This window comes from Diaphorina citri, unplaced genomic scaffold, assembly GCF_000475195.1.
Source record: "Diaphorina citri unplaced genomic scaffold, Diaci psyllid genome assembly version 1.1 scaffold2132, whole genome shotgun sequence".
NCBI lineage: Eukaryota > Metazoa > Arthropoda > Insecta > Hemiptera > Psyllidae > Diaphorina > Diaphorina citri.
In genome coordinates this window covers 59,310-73,224 of record NW_007379557.1, presented here as the reverse complement: position 1 = coordinate 73,224, position 13,915 = coordinate 59,310, and the positions used below count along the sequence as shown (strand labels likewise).

The window sequence follows — 13,915 nt, the reverse complement described above, 5'->3', positions numbered from 1 at the left end:
ACCTCGGCTGGGATTGAACCCACGCCCTCCTGTTTACCAGGCGAGCGCCTTGACCACTACACCACCGAGGCAGGGTACATAAAAAGCCCACTCTGAGGGTTGGGTGTAGGGACAAAGAGCCCTAAAGGTTGGGTTATCGAAAAGGAGGACGCTAGCTCTTCTGCGAACAGACCCTTACAAATCTAAAGATAAAGTTCGCACCGGGCGGGACTCGAACCCGCGACCTAGCGCTTACAAGGCATGCGCGCTCTCTTCCAAGCTCTCTAGACTACCTAATCTGGCTATTTATTTCTTTAATTGATTCTGCTCGATTGTCCTACAGTAGATCAGTTGCGCTTACTTGGATGATATTGCAAAGTCATAGAGCAGGAAAAATGAGGACCAACGAATTTTTTCTTTTTATTCTACGACTTCTAGAGCCCGACATAAATTTAAAAAATACCGGTAAATCGTAAACTTTGACGTCACGGCATACGCTCCCGTAAGCGATGACGTTATAATTTTCGACTCCCGCTTCATTTGTTTGTGCGCAAACGTTTCTGCGCATTTTAACGTGAAATCTGACGTCACAACTCTTTCAACTTTTTCATTAGAACGGCAATTAAAAGTTGAATTTTCGACCTTTTAAAGTTACTTTTTCGGATTTTTGGCCTCATATTTACATTTTTCACAACTTTTTACGTAGGAATCGACCTTTTATTAATAATTTTTACCCATTTGCAACTGCTCCATTCCGGGCGGAATTACATACTGTCAAATTCCGCCAGATAGTCTCCGTTTTAGTGGTTGAAATCATGCAGCGTGGATCGACCTGCCACAGTGGCTTGACTTTCTTTGCTCCCAATTTTAGCATTGAAGTCCCCCATCACAAGGACGATATCATATCTTTGGATTTTAGCGAGTAAATTGTCTAATACATCATAGAACACTTCTTTGTCTTCATCTGACTTTTCTTCAGTTGGCGCATGTGTTGAAATTATGGTGATATTTCTAAACTTTCCTTTCAGTCGTATCTTGCATATCCTATCATTCACTGTTTTATAGTCCAGTATGCTGTCTCTCACTGTTTTGTTTATCATGAATCCGGTGCCCAACTGTCCGGTCTTATTATTGGGCCCGCTGTAGATGATGCTAAAATCTTTCTTGTCGATTTTTCCTTGGCCTTGCCATCTTATTTCTTGAATAGCCATTATGTCAAAATTATATTTTAGCATTTCATTGGCCACCTCTTGCATTTTCCCAGGTTGGAGGAGGGTTCTGACATTCCAGGTGGCCAATTTTAAATCAGTAACGTCAAATCCTTTCCGTTGTCCAGTATTCGTATCCAGGTTAGAGTTCCGAGTTCTTTGCCTGCACATCAGTCCGTTGTTCCGAGGCTTCTGTTGAGGCTTCACAGCATTTTGAACATAAGTTCGTTTCACGTTAGCGGGGCGCTAACCCACTGAACAACCCTCCTCCTTTATCCAGGCTTGGGACTGGCATAAGTACTTACTCATCATGTGATCAGCAGCCGCTTATGGCGGAGTTAACAATGTGGTTCTATCGGCCCAAAATCGTAGCGCGGTACCGAAATGTCCCGTAACTTTGAGCTACTAGGCGGGTCTTTAGGTAACAACACACTACTGTCGTATCACGTGAGCTCATGGGTGTCGGAAAGATGTAGTACAAAAGTTTTCCCATTATATTGAAGGTAATTTCGTTCATGGTAGTGACGGGATAGTTGTGTACGAGTACTTGTCCTGAACGACATTACCAACAATATTATGGGAAAACTTTGAACTACATGGTTCTGACTCGCCATGAGCTATGAGCTCGACCACTACTATGGCTATCATATCAGAATGTTGTTCTGATGATGGCCATAGTAGTGGTCGAAATATATCAACTCGTCTGTCCTTTTATCTGTAGTCTTGTTTGTTAACGTCTATTAGATAGGGGATAGCGGGATGGTCTGTAACTCCAGTCAAGTGAAGACCAAATTGTCCAGAAATATGTATGATATAGTACTTGACCATTATCTCAAACTAAACAAAATTATTCATAAACAATTGAAAATTTTCATTCATTCTTCCCCCATCAGTGCCTCCCGTCAACACAACCGGAGCCATCGCCGCCAACCAAACCGTGGACGAGCACAACGTTAACCTCCCCGGGGCCATCACAAATTTTCATTCATTCTTCCCCCATCAGTGCCTCCCGTCAACACAACCGGAGCCATCGCCGCCAACCAAACCGTGGACGAGCACAACGCTAACCTCCCCGGGGCCATCACTCCTAACCAGGCGGTCGATGAGCACAGCCTGCCCCCGCTACCAACCTCTACTTCGGCCCCCTACAGCGAAGATTTCGGAGAACTCCCCCCCGATGACCTATCGAATAAGACCCTGGCGGCGAATAATATAACCAGTACTACTAATGACTCACATACGTACTATAATAGTAGTGTGAGTAGGGATGAGGCGAGAGCTAAGGGGCCATCACCCCTAACCAGGCGGTCGATGAGCACAGCCTGCCCCCGCTACCAACCTCTACTTCGGCCCCCTACAGCGAAGATTTCGGTGAACTCCCTCCCGATGACCTATCGAATAAGACCCTAGCGGCGAATAATATAACCAGTACTACTAATGACTCACATACGTACTATAATAGTAGTGTGAGTAGGGATGAAGCGAGAGCTAAAAGTCTATGGGTAGAACTCAATGAGCATAACTCCAAGACGCATGATATCCTGTCCAACGCACATAGGAGAGCGGTGGTGAGTTATGAAATTAAACAAATGCTCTTTCTTCGAGAGAGATATCTTTCTTTTAAAACCGGGGGCTACAAAGAGAGTTTAAACTCCGTCTAAGCAATCTGATTGCTTAGATTAACAAGATGAGTGTTTCACCGCCGTTTTCATTTCGTAGCAATGAAACAACTGCTACATTAGACTGGTGATCCAACGCACATAGGAGAGCGGTGGTGAGTTATGAAATTAAACAAGTGCTCTTTCTTCAAGAGAGATATCTTTCTTTTAAAACCGGGGCCTCCAACGCACATAGGAGAGCGGTGGTGAGTTATGAAATTAAACAAGTGCTCTTTCTTCAAGAGAGATATCTTTCTTTTAAAACCGGGGGCCACAAGAGAGTTTAAACTCCGTTTAAACAACCAGATTACTTAATATTATGTATGTATTAAACAAACTGATTGCTTAGATTAACAAGATGAGTGTTTCACCGCCGTTTTCATTTCGTAACAATGAAACAACTGTTACATTAGACTGGGGCCTGTGTCGTAGCATGCCCATCCCGTAGTATGCCTCTCATCAGATGGACGAGAAGAGACACAATACTTCCCATTTAGATGCTAGGTCAACACGATAAAGGTTTGATAAAGGGAGTAACTGTCTTGTCGTCTCGAAGCCGAAGAGAGAAGGAAGACAGGTTAGCATGCCCATCCCGTAGTATGCCTCTCATCAGATGGACGAGAAGAGACACAATACTTCCCATTTAGGTGCTGGGTCAACACGATAAAGATTTGATAAAGGGAATTGTAACTGTCTTGTCGTCTCGAAACCGAAGAGAGAAGGAAGACAGGCTAGGAGAAAGCCAGCCGTTCCGAGAACGAACTTTACCTGTTCAGAATAAAATCAGCCCCGGTCGGAAATCGAATCCGCGTCCTAGTGCTTACCAACCAACCTACACTATATCAACCGAAACGGTCACGTGGTGCACAACGTTACGATTACAACAGGTGGATTCCTGTACACTGGTGAATAATATAACACTATATCAACCGAAACTCTTGTATTTACAGACTCAGAAACTATCGTTTGATTTCCCATTCTACGGTCACGTGGTGCACAACGTTACGATTACAACAGGTGGATTCCTGTACACTGAATAATATAACACTATATCAACCGAAACTCTTGTATTTACAGACTCAAAAACTATCGTTTGATTTCCCATTCTACGGTCACGTGGTGCACAACGTTACGATTACAACAGGTGGATTCCTGTACACGGGTGAACAAACACATCCCTGGTTGGCGGCTACTCAGTTTATTGCTCCCCTGATGGCCAACTTCGACCCATTCTACGGCCACGTGGTGCACAACGTTACGATTACAACAGGTGGATTCCTGTACACGGGTGAACAAACGCATCCTTGGTTGGCGGCTACTCAGTTTATTGCTCCCCTGATGGCCAACTTCGATACGAGTCTGACCAATGATTCTGTTATTAGATATTTGGACACTGGTAAGTCAAATTAATTTTACAAATAAATGGATCATAACCCAGTTATTTTCCTCCGACTAAGGCTTTTTATAGACAAAGTTATTTTCCCCTGAATAAGGAAACCAACTTCGATACGAGTCTGACCAATGATTCGGTTATTAGATATTTGGACACTGGTAAGTCAAATTAATTTTACAAATAAATGGATCACATAACCCAGTTATTTTCCTCCGAATAAGGCTTTTTATAGACAAAGTTTTTTTTTAATTAACATTTATTGAAGTGTGCTAACATAAACATAAAATGTTATATACACTGATAGGAAAAGGTTTACATTTTGAGGTTGGTCTTTTTTTATGAAATCAAGAACAGGGGTAGTATCATCATTTAAACAGGCATACAGATCATTAGGGTCCCTAATGTTTTGGTATTTGAGACAGCATTTAAGGAGATGTTTAACTGTAAGATTACAGGAGCAGATCTCACATTCCGGGGGTTGTTCTTTCTTCATTAAGTGCACATGAGTGAGATTTGTGTGTATTTTCCCCTGAATAAGGAATTTTTTATATCTGGGTTTTTCACAAGCAACAAATGTTGTTTTCAATTTGTTGAGGCATTTTCCTTCGTGTATCCCAATACTTAAATCGCTGTAAGAAACACAACCATCATCCTTACCGTGCACCTTCAGACTTGGAAGAAATGGAAAGCGCCACGGCCCCCATGGCGCTCCTACCACCCAACCACAAGCTGGAGAAGATACGCCAGCCCCAGTACACACTGGCTAAACCCGACCTGGCCCGGCCTATGGGGAAAGGCAAGGGAACAAAAGTGACCTCTGGTGGAGACAATCTGAAGGAGAGCGAAGGTTTGAAACCCTCCCTCCCGAAAGGGTGGTTTTTTTCTGTCCGTGTGAATTGTTTGTGTGATTTTTAATTTAAATTTGTAGTTTTGAGGTAGGACTTAACTGTTGAAACTCCTTCAATTGTGTAAATAAATGTTAAAAAAAAGTAGTTTAAAATAGGTACCCAGTGACCAGTGTTTTTATAGGTTGCTCCTACCACCCAACCACAAGCTGGAGAAGATACGCCAGCCCCAGTACACACTGGCTAAACCCGACCTGGCCCGGCCTATGGGGAAAAGCAAGGGAACAAAAGTGACCTCTGGTGGAGACAATCGGAAGGAAAGCGAAGGTTTGAAACCCTCCCTCCCGAAAGGGTGGTTTTTTTCTATCCGTGTGAATTGTTTGTGTGACTTAACTGTTGAAACTCCTTCAATTGTGTAAATAAATGTTTTTTTTTAATGTAGTTTAAAATACCCAGTGACCAGTGTTTTTATAGGTTAAACACAGAAAGTAGCTTTCTTTTTCATTGTCGTGGCTTCTGAATAATTAATTCCGAGTAAAATATTGTGTGACTTTGATTTCAATATCTAAATTCCTAGTGCAAAGTGGTTAAAATGATGTTTTCTTTGAAATAATTTTTGTATGATTAACGCTTACCAATAATACTAACGGTAAAATTTAAATCTTGTAAATCGAAAAAGAGAAATCTTATAAATCGTTCTTTTTCTGTGTGGTAAAGTGTGATTTTAATTGATTAGTTTGTGTAACTCTTTAGAAGAAGTTTAAAATATTATTTCTCCTTAATTCTCTCTTCAAATCTCTCTCTCTCTCTTTTTTTTTTTTTCTTTTCTTTTCTTTTCTTTCTTCAATAACGTGTTAATGTGTTGTGTGATTCTATTTGAGTGCTGTAATTGTAACCCTTCATAGAGTAAAATGTAATTAAAAAAAGCGTAGGTAAATTTGACTAATTCGAGTAGTAGGTAGTTTGAGTAACCCTTCGGAAGACATTGATAATTTTTAGTTTTACCAACGTGATGGTTGACTGCGGTTCGAGATCTTTTCTTTCTTCAATAACGTGTTAATGTGTTGTGTGATTCTATTTGAGTGCTGTAATTGTAACCCTTCATAGAGTAAAATGTAATTGAAAAAAGCGTAGGTAAATTTGACTAATTCGAGTAGTAGGTAGTTTGAGTTTTACCAACGTGATAGTTGACTGCGGTTCGAGACAGGCCAAGTAATGGCTAGAGACCATCAACCCCCTCTCGGTGCAGCTACACCGCTACAACAACAACAACCACCAACAACAACAACAACAACAACAACAACAGCAACAACAACAACAACAACAACCACCAACATCATTGGATAACAGCAACACCCCCAACACCAACAATAACAACAACAACAACAACAACAACAACAACAACAACAACAACAACAACCACCAACACCAACAACAACAACAACACCAACAACACCAACAACAACAACAACCACCAACACCAACAACACCAACACCAACACCAACAACAACACCACCAACAACACCACCAACAACACCACCAACACCACCACCAACAACACCAACAACAACAACCACCACCACCAACAACATTGGATTTTTTTTTCTCTAGAATATAGGCCATCGGTTTTTTAGGATGCTCATCTGTTAATTTTCTTTTCCCATTTGCAGAAACGGCCGAAGTTCACAAGATGACCATTTCGTCTCTCTTCTTCACCTTGCTGTGCTTGGCCTCCTTTGTGGGTGTTGTAGTATGGGCCGTGTATGCTTATAACAACCCTATGAGTAGCTCTGGACAAATTCTCATTCGGGTAAGTGTGAAAAGTCCCTTCAATTTCCAAACCTACCTATGAAAAGTCCCTTCAATTTCCAAACCTACTTATGAAAAGTCCCTTCAATTTCCAAACCTACTTATGAAAAGTCCCTTCAATTTCCAAACCTACTTATGAAAAGTCCCTTCAATTTCCACACCTACTTATGAAAAGTCCCTTCAATTTGAGTCCCTTCAATTTCCAAACCTACCTATGAAAAGTCCCTTCAATTTCCAAACCTACCTATGAAAAGTCCCTTCAATTTCCAAACCTACTTATGAAAAGTCCCTTAAAATTCCATTATTATTACTATATTATGGTCATCTTTTTCGGAGGAAAACTTCATTGGTGTTCAAGTTTTCAACAATATCAGGGTCGGGGGTTTGAAATCTTAAATGATATCTTCCAATTCTTAACACATCACATGGAAGAGCTGGAGAAAATACAGCACTTTGGTTATACAAGTTTGAGGTCAATACCGTATGATTCATTCTGAAAGGTGATTTGTACTTTAAATAGAATAGAAAATACCCTGTTTATACTTCATGAGGAATTGCAAAATCTGACAAAATATATTTTGACTATCAATCATATTTGGATGGGTAATACAAAATGGTTGGTATGTAGGAAAATAATTTGCTTATTGCTTTCTCTTCGTTTATAGTGTAAGCAAATACTTTGTTTTCTTACTTACCAACCATTCTGTGAACTTGTAAATAGGCGACAAACGTTAGAATAATATTGCTATTTTTAGGATTTTATAAAAAGGGGGTAATATTTCTTTTCTTTGTACAAATGAAAAATATCAAACAATCTGATGTGAGATTTTGCAGTTGCGCCATAATTCGAAACTGTAGATCCATTAGATTCAGTGATGACGTAAAATTGGTCCCAAACATTGTGCGATTGTTTATAAACTTATAATCAATTAAAAGTTTGTTAGCAACTTTCAATCTGTTAAACTTCAATTTCATTTTCCTTGCCAATATTTGTTGTCAAAATAACGTCACACTTATGTGGTCTATAATTCCTATAATTGTGGTCTATAATCCCAAATTTTGAACTTCTACACAAGAGCTGAAGATTATTATAAGGCCTATTAAAATCATAAGGCCTATTAAAATTAAGAATTATAAGGCCTATTAACAAAATATCGATTTCATTATATCAAACATCAACATCCCTAATATTGTACCCAGTGTTCAGAAAGTGGAGGTATTTCGTTTGTATAGTAGTAGTTTATCGAACAATCTGATGTGAGATTTTGCAGTTGCGCCATAATTCGAAACTGTAGATCCATTAGATTCAGTGATGACGTAAAATTGGTCCCAAATATTGCGCGATTGTTTATAAACTTATAATCAATTAAAAGTTTGTTAGCGACTTTCAATCTGTTAAACTTCAATTTCATTTTCCTTGCCAATATTTTTTGTCAAAATAACGTCACACTTTTGTGGTCTATAATTCCTATAATTGTGGTCTATAATTCCAAATTTTGAACTTCTACACAAGAGCTGAAGATCATAATTGGGAACATTATATCTACCTATTGGTTTTGAGGTATGAGGAATTGCAAAATCTGACAAAATATATTTTGACTATCAATCATATTTGGATGGGTAATACAAAATGGTTGGTATGTAGGAAAATATTGCTTTCTCTTCGTTTATAGTGTAAGCAAATACTTTGTTTTCTTGCTTACCAACCATTCTGTGAACTTGTAAATAGGCGACAAACGTTAGAATAATATTGCTATTTTTAGGATTTTTTAAAAAGGGGGTAAATATTATTTCTTTTCTTTGTACAAATGAAAAATATCAAAATATGGTTAATGTGAGCAGCTTTATTTTTTATCTTCTTGTAAAAATTACCCCCTGTGAGTTTAGAATTTCAGATGAAAAGTGTTCAAATCTTTTGCCAATCTGTTTTTACTAAAAAAAAAAATATGAAATATAGCGCCTTTTTAAGTTTTTTCTACACTGTCGGGCAATTTTTCTCAATCTGCTGTTCAGTGTTCAATTTTTTTCGGTAAAACCATTAATGATATTTTTTGCTGTAAAGTTTAAAACTCCACAACTTATTCAGAGGCAATATAAATCGACGCCAGGAGGTAAAGGAAGGCAGGACAGGCGGGAGTAATTAAACTTAAAAAAAAAGTGGAGCCATACAGTAGGTAATTGGGAGCTGGATTATTGCGATATATGTATTTGGAAAAATCCTACAATGCTGCAGTGAGCACCAAAGTTGTGATATAGTAACACAAAGAAAAGACATTTATTTATTAATACTTCAAGAATGAGACTGAAAAGTCCGTTTACTCCCACAGAATAGGGTCACTTTCGTGAGTAATTTCGAAATTCGGGTCCGAAATTGAGATTTATTTATCCCTTTTCTTCTGTGTTCCAGTACCGACCCAGTCAATGGACCATGAAGCGAGGTGAGGCTCGCTACACAGCCGCTACGATACACATGTAAATATCTTCATGACATCATCGCTACACACCCCCTCACTCGCTACACGCGTCGATTTGTACAGCCAGTGTGCGCCATTCGTGTACAAGTCAATCCCTGTGGTGGCTATTGATGATGATCACCACCCTGTCAAAGTTGGCCTGTCCGATTCCTATGTTATGGATAAGACCATCTTCTGTAAGTATATAACACCCTGTCAAAGTTGGCCTGTCCGATTCCTATGTTATCTTCTGTAAGTAGAATAAAAATATAGAATAGAAATAAATATAATTGTATTTATAGAATGGATTTTACACTGAGAATGTCAAAACACCTTGAAACAGTTCACTTTTACCTAAGTACCTTCTGTAAGTATACAGAGTGTTCGAAAAATCCTGGAACCCCTGAATATTTTTTGAACGGTTAAAAATGAGAAGCTAAAATTTGGAGTTGTATTTTATCTTTGAAAATACTTTTTTTTTAAGTAGTCGCCAAATTTTGGCTGGGCCAGGGTCGGCCTCAAGGGTAGCAACTTTGAAATTTTAAATTTAACCCCTGTGATACATCGAAGATCTCAAAAAAAAAAAAAACGTATTACTTTGGTGCAAGTTCGAACTCGATCCAACAACCAGGGCCGGAGTTATGGCCTATTCAATTTTTCGTTTTTTCCATGTTCTTCCGGCAATAGGGGAAGCACCAAAAATGGGAAATTAATTTTGATCGGTTCAAATAGGTCCCACTAATGATTCACGTTGAAATGTAGCCCCAAAAAATGAAATTTAGAAACAATCCATTTTTACCCTCTGGGGCCAGCAAATTTCAGCTTTCTAGGTGTTGTGGTTCTCGAGATAGAGCGATCAGTGTGTGAACTGTGAATGGATCTTGTTCTTATAATATAAGATATATGATCTTAAAATTAATGTCAAAAAAGAACATTTTTAATCATTTTTTTTAGATACATAAAATACTCGTAAAAAATGTCCTAAAATCTGTAGGTTTCCAGTTTCCATAGTTACCTCCCACCTATTTTTCTCCTAAAAATTCATGTTACCTGGTTTTTGTAAAGAAAAAAAAATATTTTCAAGTATAGGGGTGATTTTATAGCCATTTGAGAAGCAGACAAAAAAAATGTCAAGTGTGTAAATATTGTGAGATGGCCAGTAATAAAAATTAAATAATATGTTTATATTTAGGTCACTTTAATTTTCTGGTGGTATATCTCAGAAGAAGATACCTATCTTTTTCGCGGATTATGTTCTCGGGAACTGCCTCCAATTGCTGAATATTGGTTACGTTTTCAAAGAATCTGATTGGTGCAGACCACTAACCATGCTGATTGTTCCAGGCAGGGTGCTGTAAATTGTATCTAGGAATGCTGAGTTATATCGGGCCCCGATATATATCGATATATTTTTTTCGTCATATATCGATATTAATGGAAAAAAATATATTTTTTTCGTCATATATCGATCGATTTATTTTTAAATATATCGATATTAATGGAAAAATTCAAAATATCGATTTCATTATATCAAACATCAACATCCCTAATATTGTACCCAGTGTTCAGAAAGTGGAGGTATTTCGTTTGTATAGTAGTAGTTTATCGAACAACCTGATGTGAGATTTTGTAGTTGCGCCATAATTCGAAACTGCAGATCCATTAGATTCAGTGATGACGTAAAATTGGTCCCAAATATTGCGCGATTTTTTATAAACTTATAATCAATTAAAAGTTTGTTAGCGAACAAATTGAACAGACAAAAAAAATGTCAAGTGTGTAAATATTGTGAGATGGCCAGTAATAAAAATTAAATAATATGTTTATATTTAGGTCACTTTAATATTCTGGTGGTATATCTTAGAAGAAGATATCTTTTTCGCGGATTATGTTCTCGGGAATTGCCTCCAATTGCTGAATATTGGTTACGTTTTCAAAGAATCTGATTGGTGCAGATATAAGTGTGTAACCACTAACCATGCTGATTGTTCCAGGCAGGGTGCTGTAAATTGTATCTAGGGATGCTGAGTTATATCGGGCCCCGATATATATCGATATATTTTTTTCGTCATATATCGATCGATTTATTTTTAAATATATCGATATTAATGGAAAAATATGCTGATTGTTCCAGGCAGGGTGCTGTAAATTGTATCTAGGGATGCTGAGTTATATCGGGCCCCGATATATATCGATATATTTTTTTTCGTCATATATCGATCGATTTATTTTTAAATATATCGATATTAATGGAAAAATTCAAAATATCATGTTTCTTTTTTGTATAAGTGAAAATATTTTAACGATTTGTTACTAATGCTTGTTGCATATATTTTGTTAACTTCACTCCCCTTGATTTCTAGGGTGCTAACATTTTTCAATAACGGGAAGTTTATCTTTTGTTCAATCGTGGGCTTTCTCTCTCTCTCTCTCTCTCTCTCTGTTCTTTAATATACCTACCTATTAATTATTATGATTTCTTTCTTTGAAGAACTACCTAATGAAAAACATAACCCATCATTTTTCGCATCATACAGTATAACGCCCTTTATTTTATTAAATTGTAGGTATACCATATCTTTATTTTCATCATCCATTATTTCATTTATTATTATTATTTCTCGCATGGCCTTGATGCTTAGTGTGCAAATGCAAATAAATTGATTTCATTTTCTTTTCTTTTCTTTGTTAAAATAACAAATGACACAAATAATATGTGGCTTTTAAAGTTCCACTTTTGGCGAGCTGAACCCAAATTTCCTACTCTAATGAAAAACATAACCTATCATTTTTCGCATCATACAGTATAACGCCCTTTATTTTATTAAATTGTAGGTATACCATATCTTTATTTTCATCATCCATTATTTCATTTATTATTATTATTTCTCACATGGCCTTGATGCTTAGTGTGCACATGCAAATAAATTGATTTCATTTTCTTTTCTTTGTTTGTTAAAATAACAAAAATGACACAAATAATATGTGGCTTTTAAAGTTCCACTTTTGGTCAGCTGAACCCAAATTTCCTACTTTTTTTCCATTACCGGAATTACCTTTATTGTGAAAAACTAAAATTTTGTATTCATCGAAACATATCAATTCGAAATTGTTCTGGAACCAAAATGTATGAATATGGATGGAATTTTTTAGAAGTTTTTATACTATATCAAGGCTTTTTCTATTATTTAGCCTTGAATATATTGCTAATGTTGATTTTTAATATCATTAATGTCTCATCATTAATGATTTTTAATATCATTAATGTCTCATCATTAATGATTTTTAATATCATTAATGTCTCATCATTAATGATTTTTAATATCATTAATGTCTCGCTTTATTGTGAAAAACTAAAATTTTGTATTCATCGAAACATATCAATTCGAAATTGTTCTGGAACCAAAATGTATGAATATGGATGGATGTGTTTAGAAGTTTTTATACTATATCAAGGCTTTTTCTATTATTTAGCCTTGAAAATATTGCTAATGTTGATTTTTAATATCATTAATGTCTCATCATTAATGATTTTTAATATCATTAATGTCTCATCATTTTTTATATATCGATCATTATTTCTTTTTCTATCTAATAATGTAAGCACTTGAAAATTTTCAAAATTGACCTCTCTAGAAATTCTTTTGGTTATAGGTATGTATAATTTTTTGGCTTTCAAAATAGGAATGAAAAATGTTCTCATAATAATTATATGTAAATGTAAATGCAGTTTCTTTGTGTTATTATATCACAACTTTGGTGCTCACTGCAGCATTGTAGGATTTTTCCCAATATCTCAATAATCCTAACATCCAATGTTTACCTACCATGCTGGCACCGGTCGCTATGGGGACTCTTAAACTCATGAATTGGGCATTCCATTGAACACCAATATAAGTTTACAACCTATTCTGTGCAGTAAATATTGTATTCCATTAGGAAATATCTTAGTACCTACCTAATATACCTACTGTAAGTATGTAGGTGCCAATTATTTATAGATAATACAATTATTGATTCAGTACTGTAGCTTAAGGACTATTAATATTCAATCTATGCATCTATGAAATAAATCTAATACCTACTTCTTTGAACCGGGATTTACTTAACAAAACAGTTGCTCTATGCTGTGACACTACATCTAGTAACTTGGGTAGGTTAAAAGGCGCTGCTGTATTAATAGAACAAATAATAAATAAAGACTTGCTATATTTTCCATGTATGTATAGACATCACATTTTGGAGCTGGTATTACGGGCAGGTTTTGAAATAAAAATGCCTGCTTAAACAGGACCTATAGTAGTTCTCTTTCAGAATTACTTTTTATAATAGAATAAAACTTGTTTTAAACAATATTTGCTACTTAAAAAACATCAAAAGAACACAATAAATGCTAATTTAGATTAATTATTCGTACTATGATATAGAAAACTTTCGGAAAAATTAAGAACAAACACGTTTGGTTGTGAAAATTAAGAGAAAAATATTTATTTTGCCTGTTTATAGCCAGGAAGCAATCAGTAACAAACAAGCATAACATAATTTATAGTTATTCTTCTTCTTCTTCTT

At 36.5% G+C, this 13,915-nt stretch overlaps 3 protein-coding genes across 3 annotated transcripts in view; 2 read left to right on the top strand and 1 right to left on the bottom strand.

Annotated features, from left to right (window-relative positions):
• Positions 1-779: 779 nt before the first annotated feature.
• Positions 780-1,190, bottom strand: LOC103518257 (craniofacial development protein 2-like). Its single transcript, XM_008483318.1, has one exon. It carries the CDS (start codon positions 1,188-1,190, stop codon positions 780-782), a length of 411 nt encoding a protein of 136 aa, XP_008481540.1.
• Positions 1,191-1,571: 381 nt separating this feature from the next.
• The window catches only part of LOC103518256 (plexin domain-containing protein 2), a 27,860-nt gene continuing 15,516 nt past the window's right edge, over positions 1,572-13,915 (top strand). Inside the window, exons 1-5 of the mRNA XM_026830123.1 lie at positions 1,572-1,608; positions 2,191-2,282; positions 2,492-2,755; positions 3,796-3,862; positions 4,116-4,241. Of these exons, the coding sequence (XP_026685924.1) occupies positions 1,572-1,608; positions 2,191-2,282; positions 2,492-2,755; positions 3,796-3,862; positions 4,116-4,241 (586 nt within the window). The remainder of the gene's footprint in view (positions 1,609-2,190; positions 2,283-2,491; positions 2,756-3,795; positions 3,863-4,115; positions 4,242-13,915) is intronic.
• Positions 4,915-9,442, top strand: LOC113471178. Its single transcript, XM_026830122.1, has 3 exons — positions 4,915-5,085; positions 6,755-6,894; positions 9,301-9,442. The coding sequence occupies exons 1-3, from the start codon at positions 4,920-4,922 to the stop codon at positions 9,367-9,369; spliced, it is 375 nt and encodes a 124-aa protein (XP_026685923.1). The 5' UTR covers positions 4,915-4,919; the 3' UTR covers positions 9,370-9,442.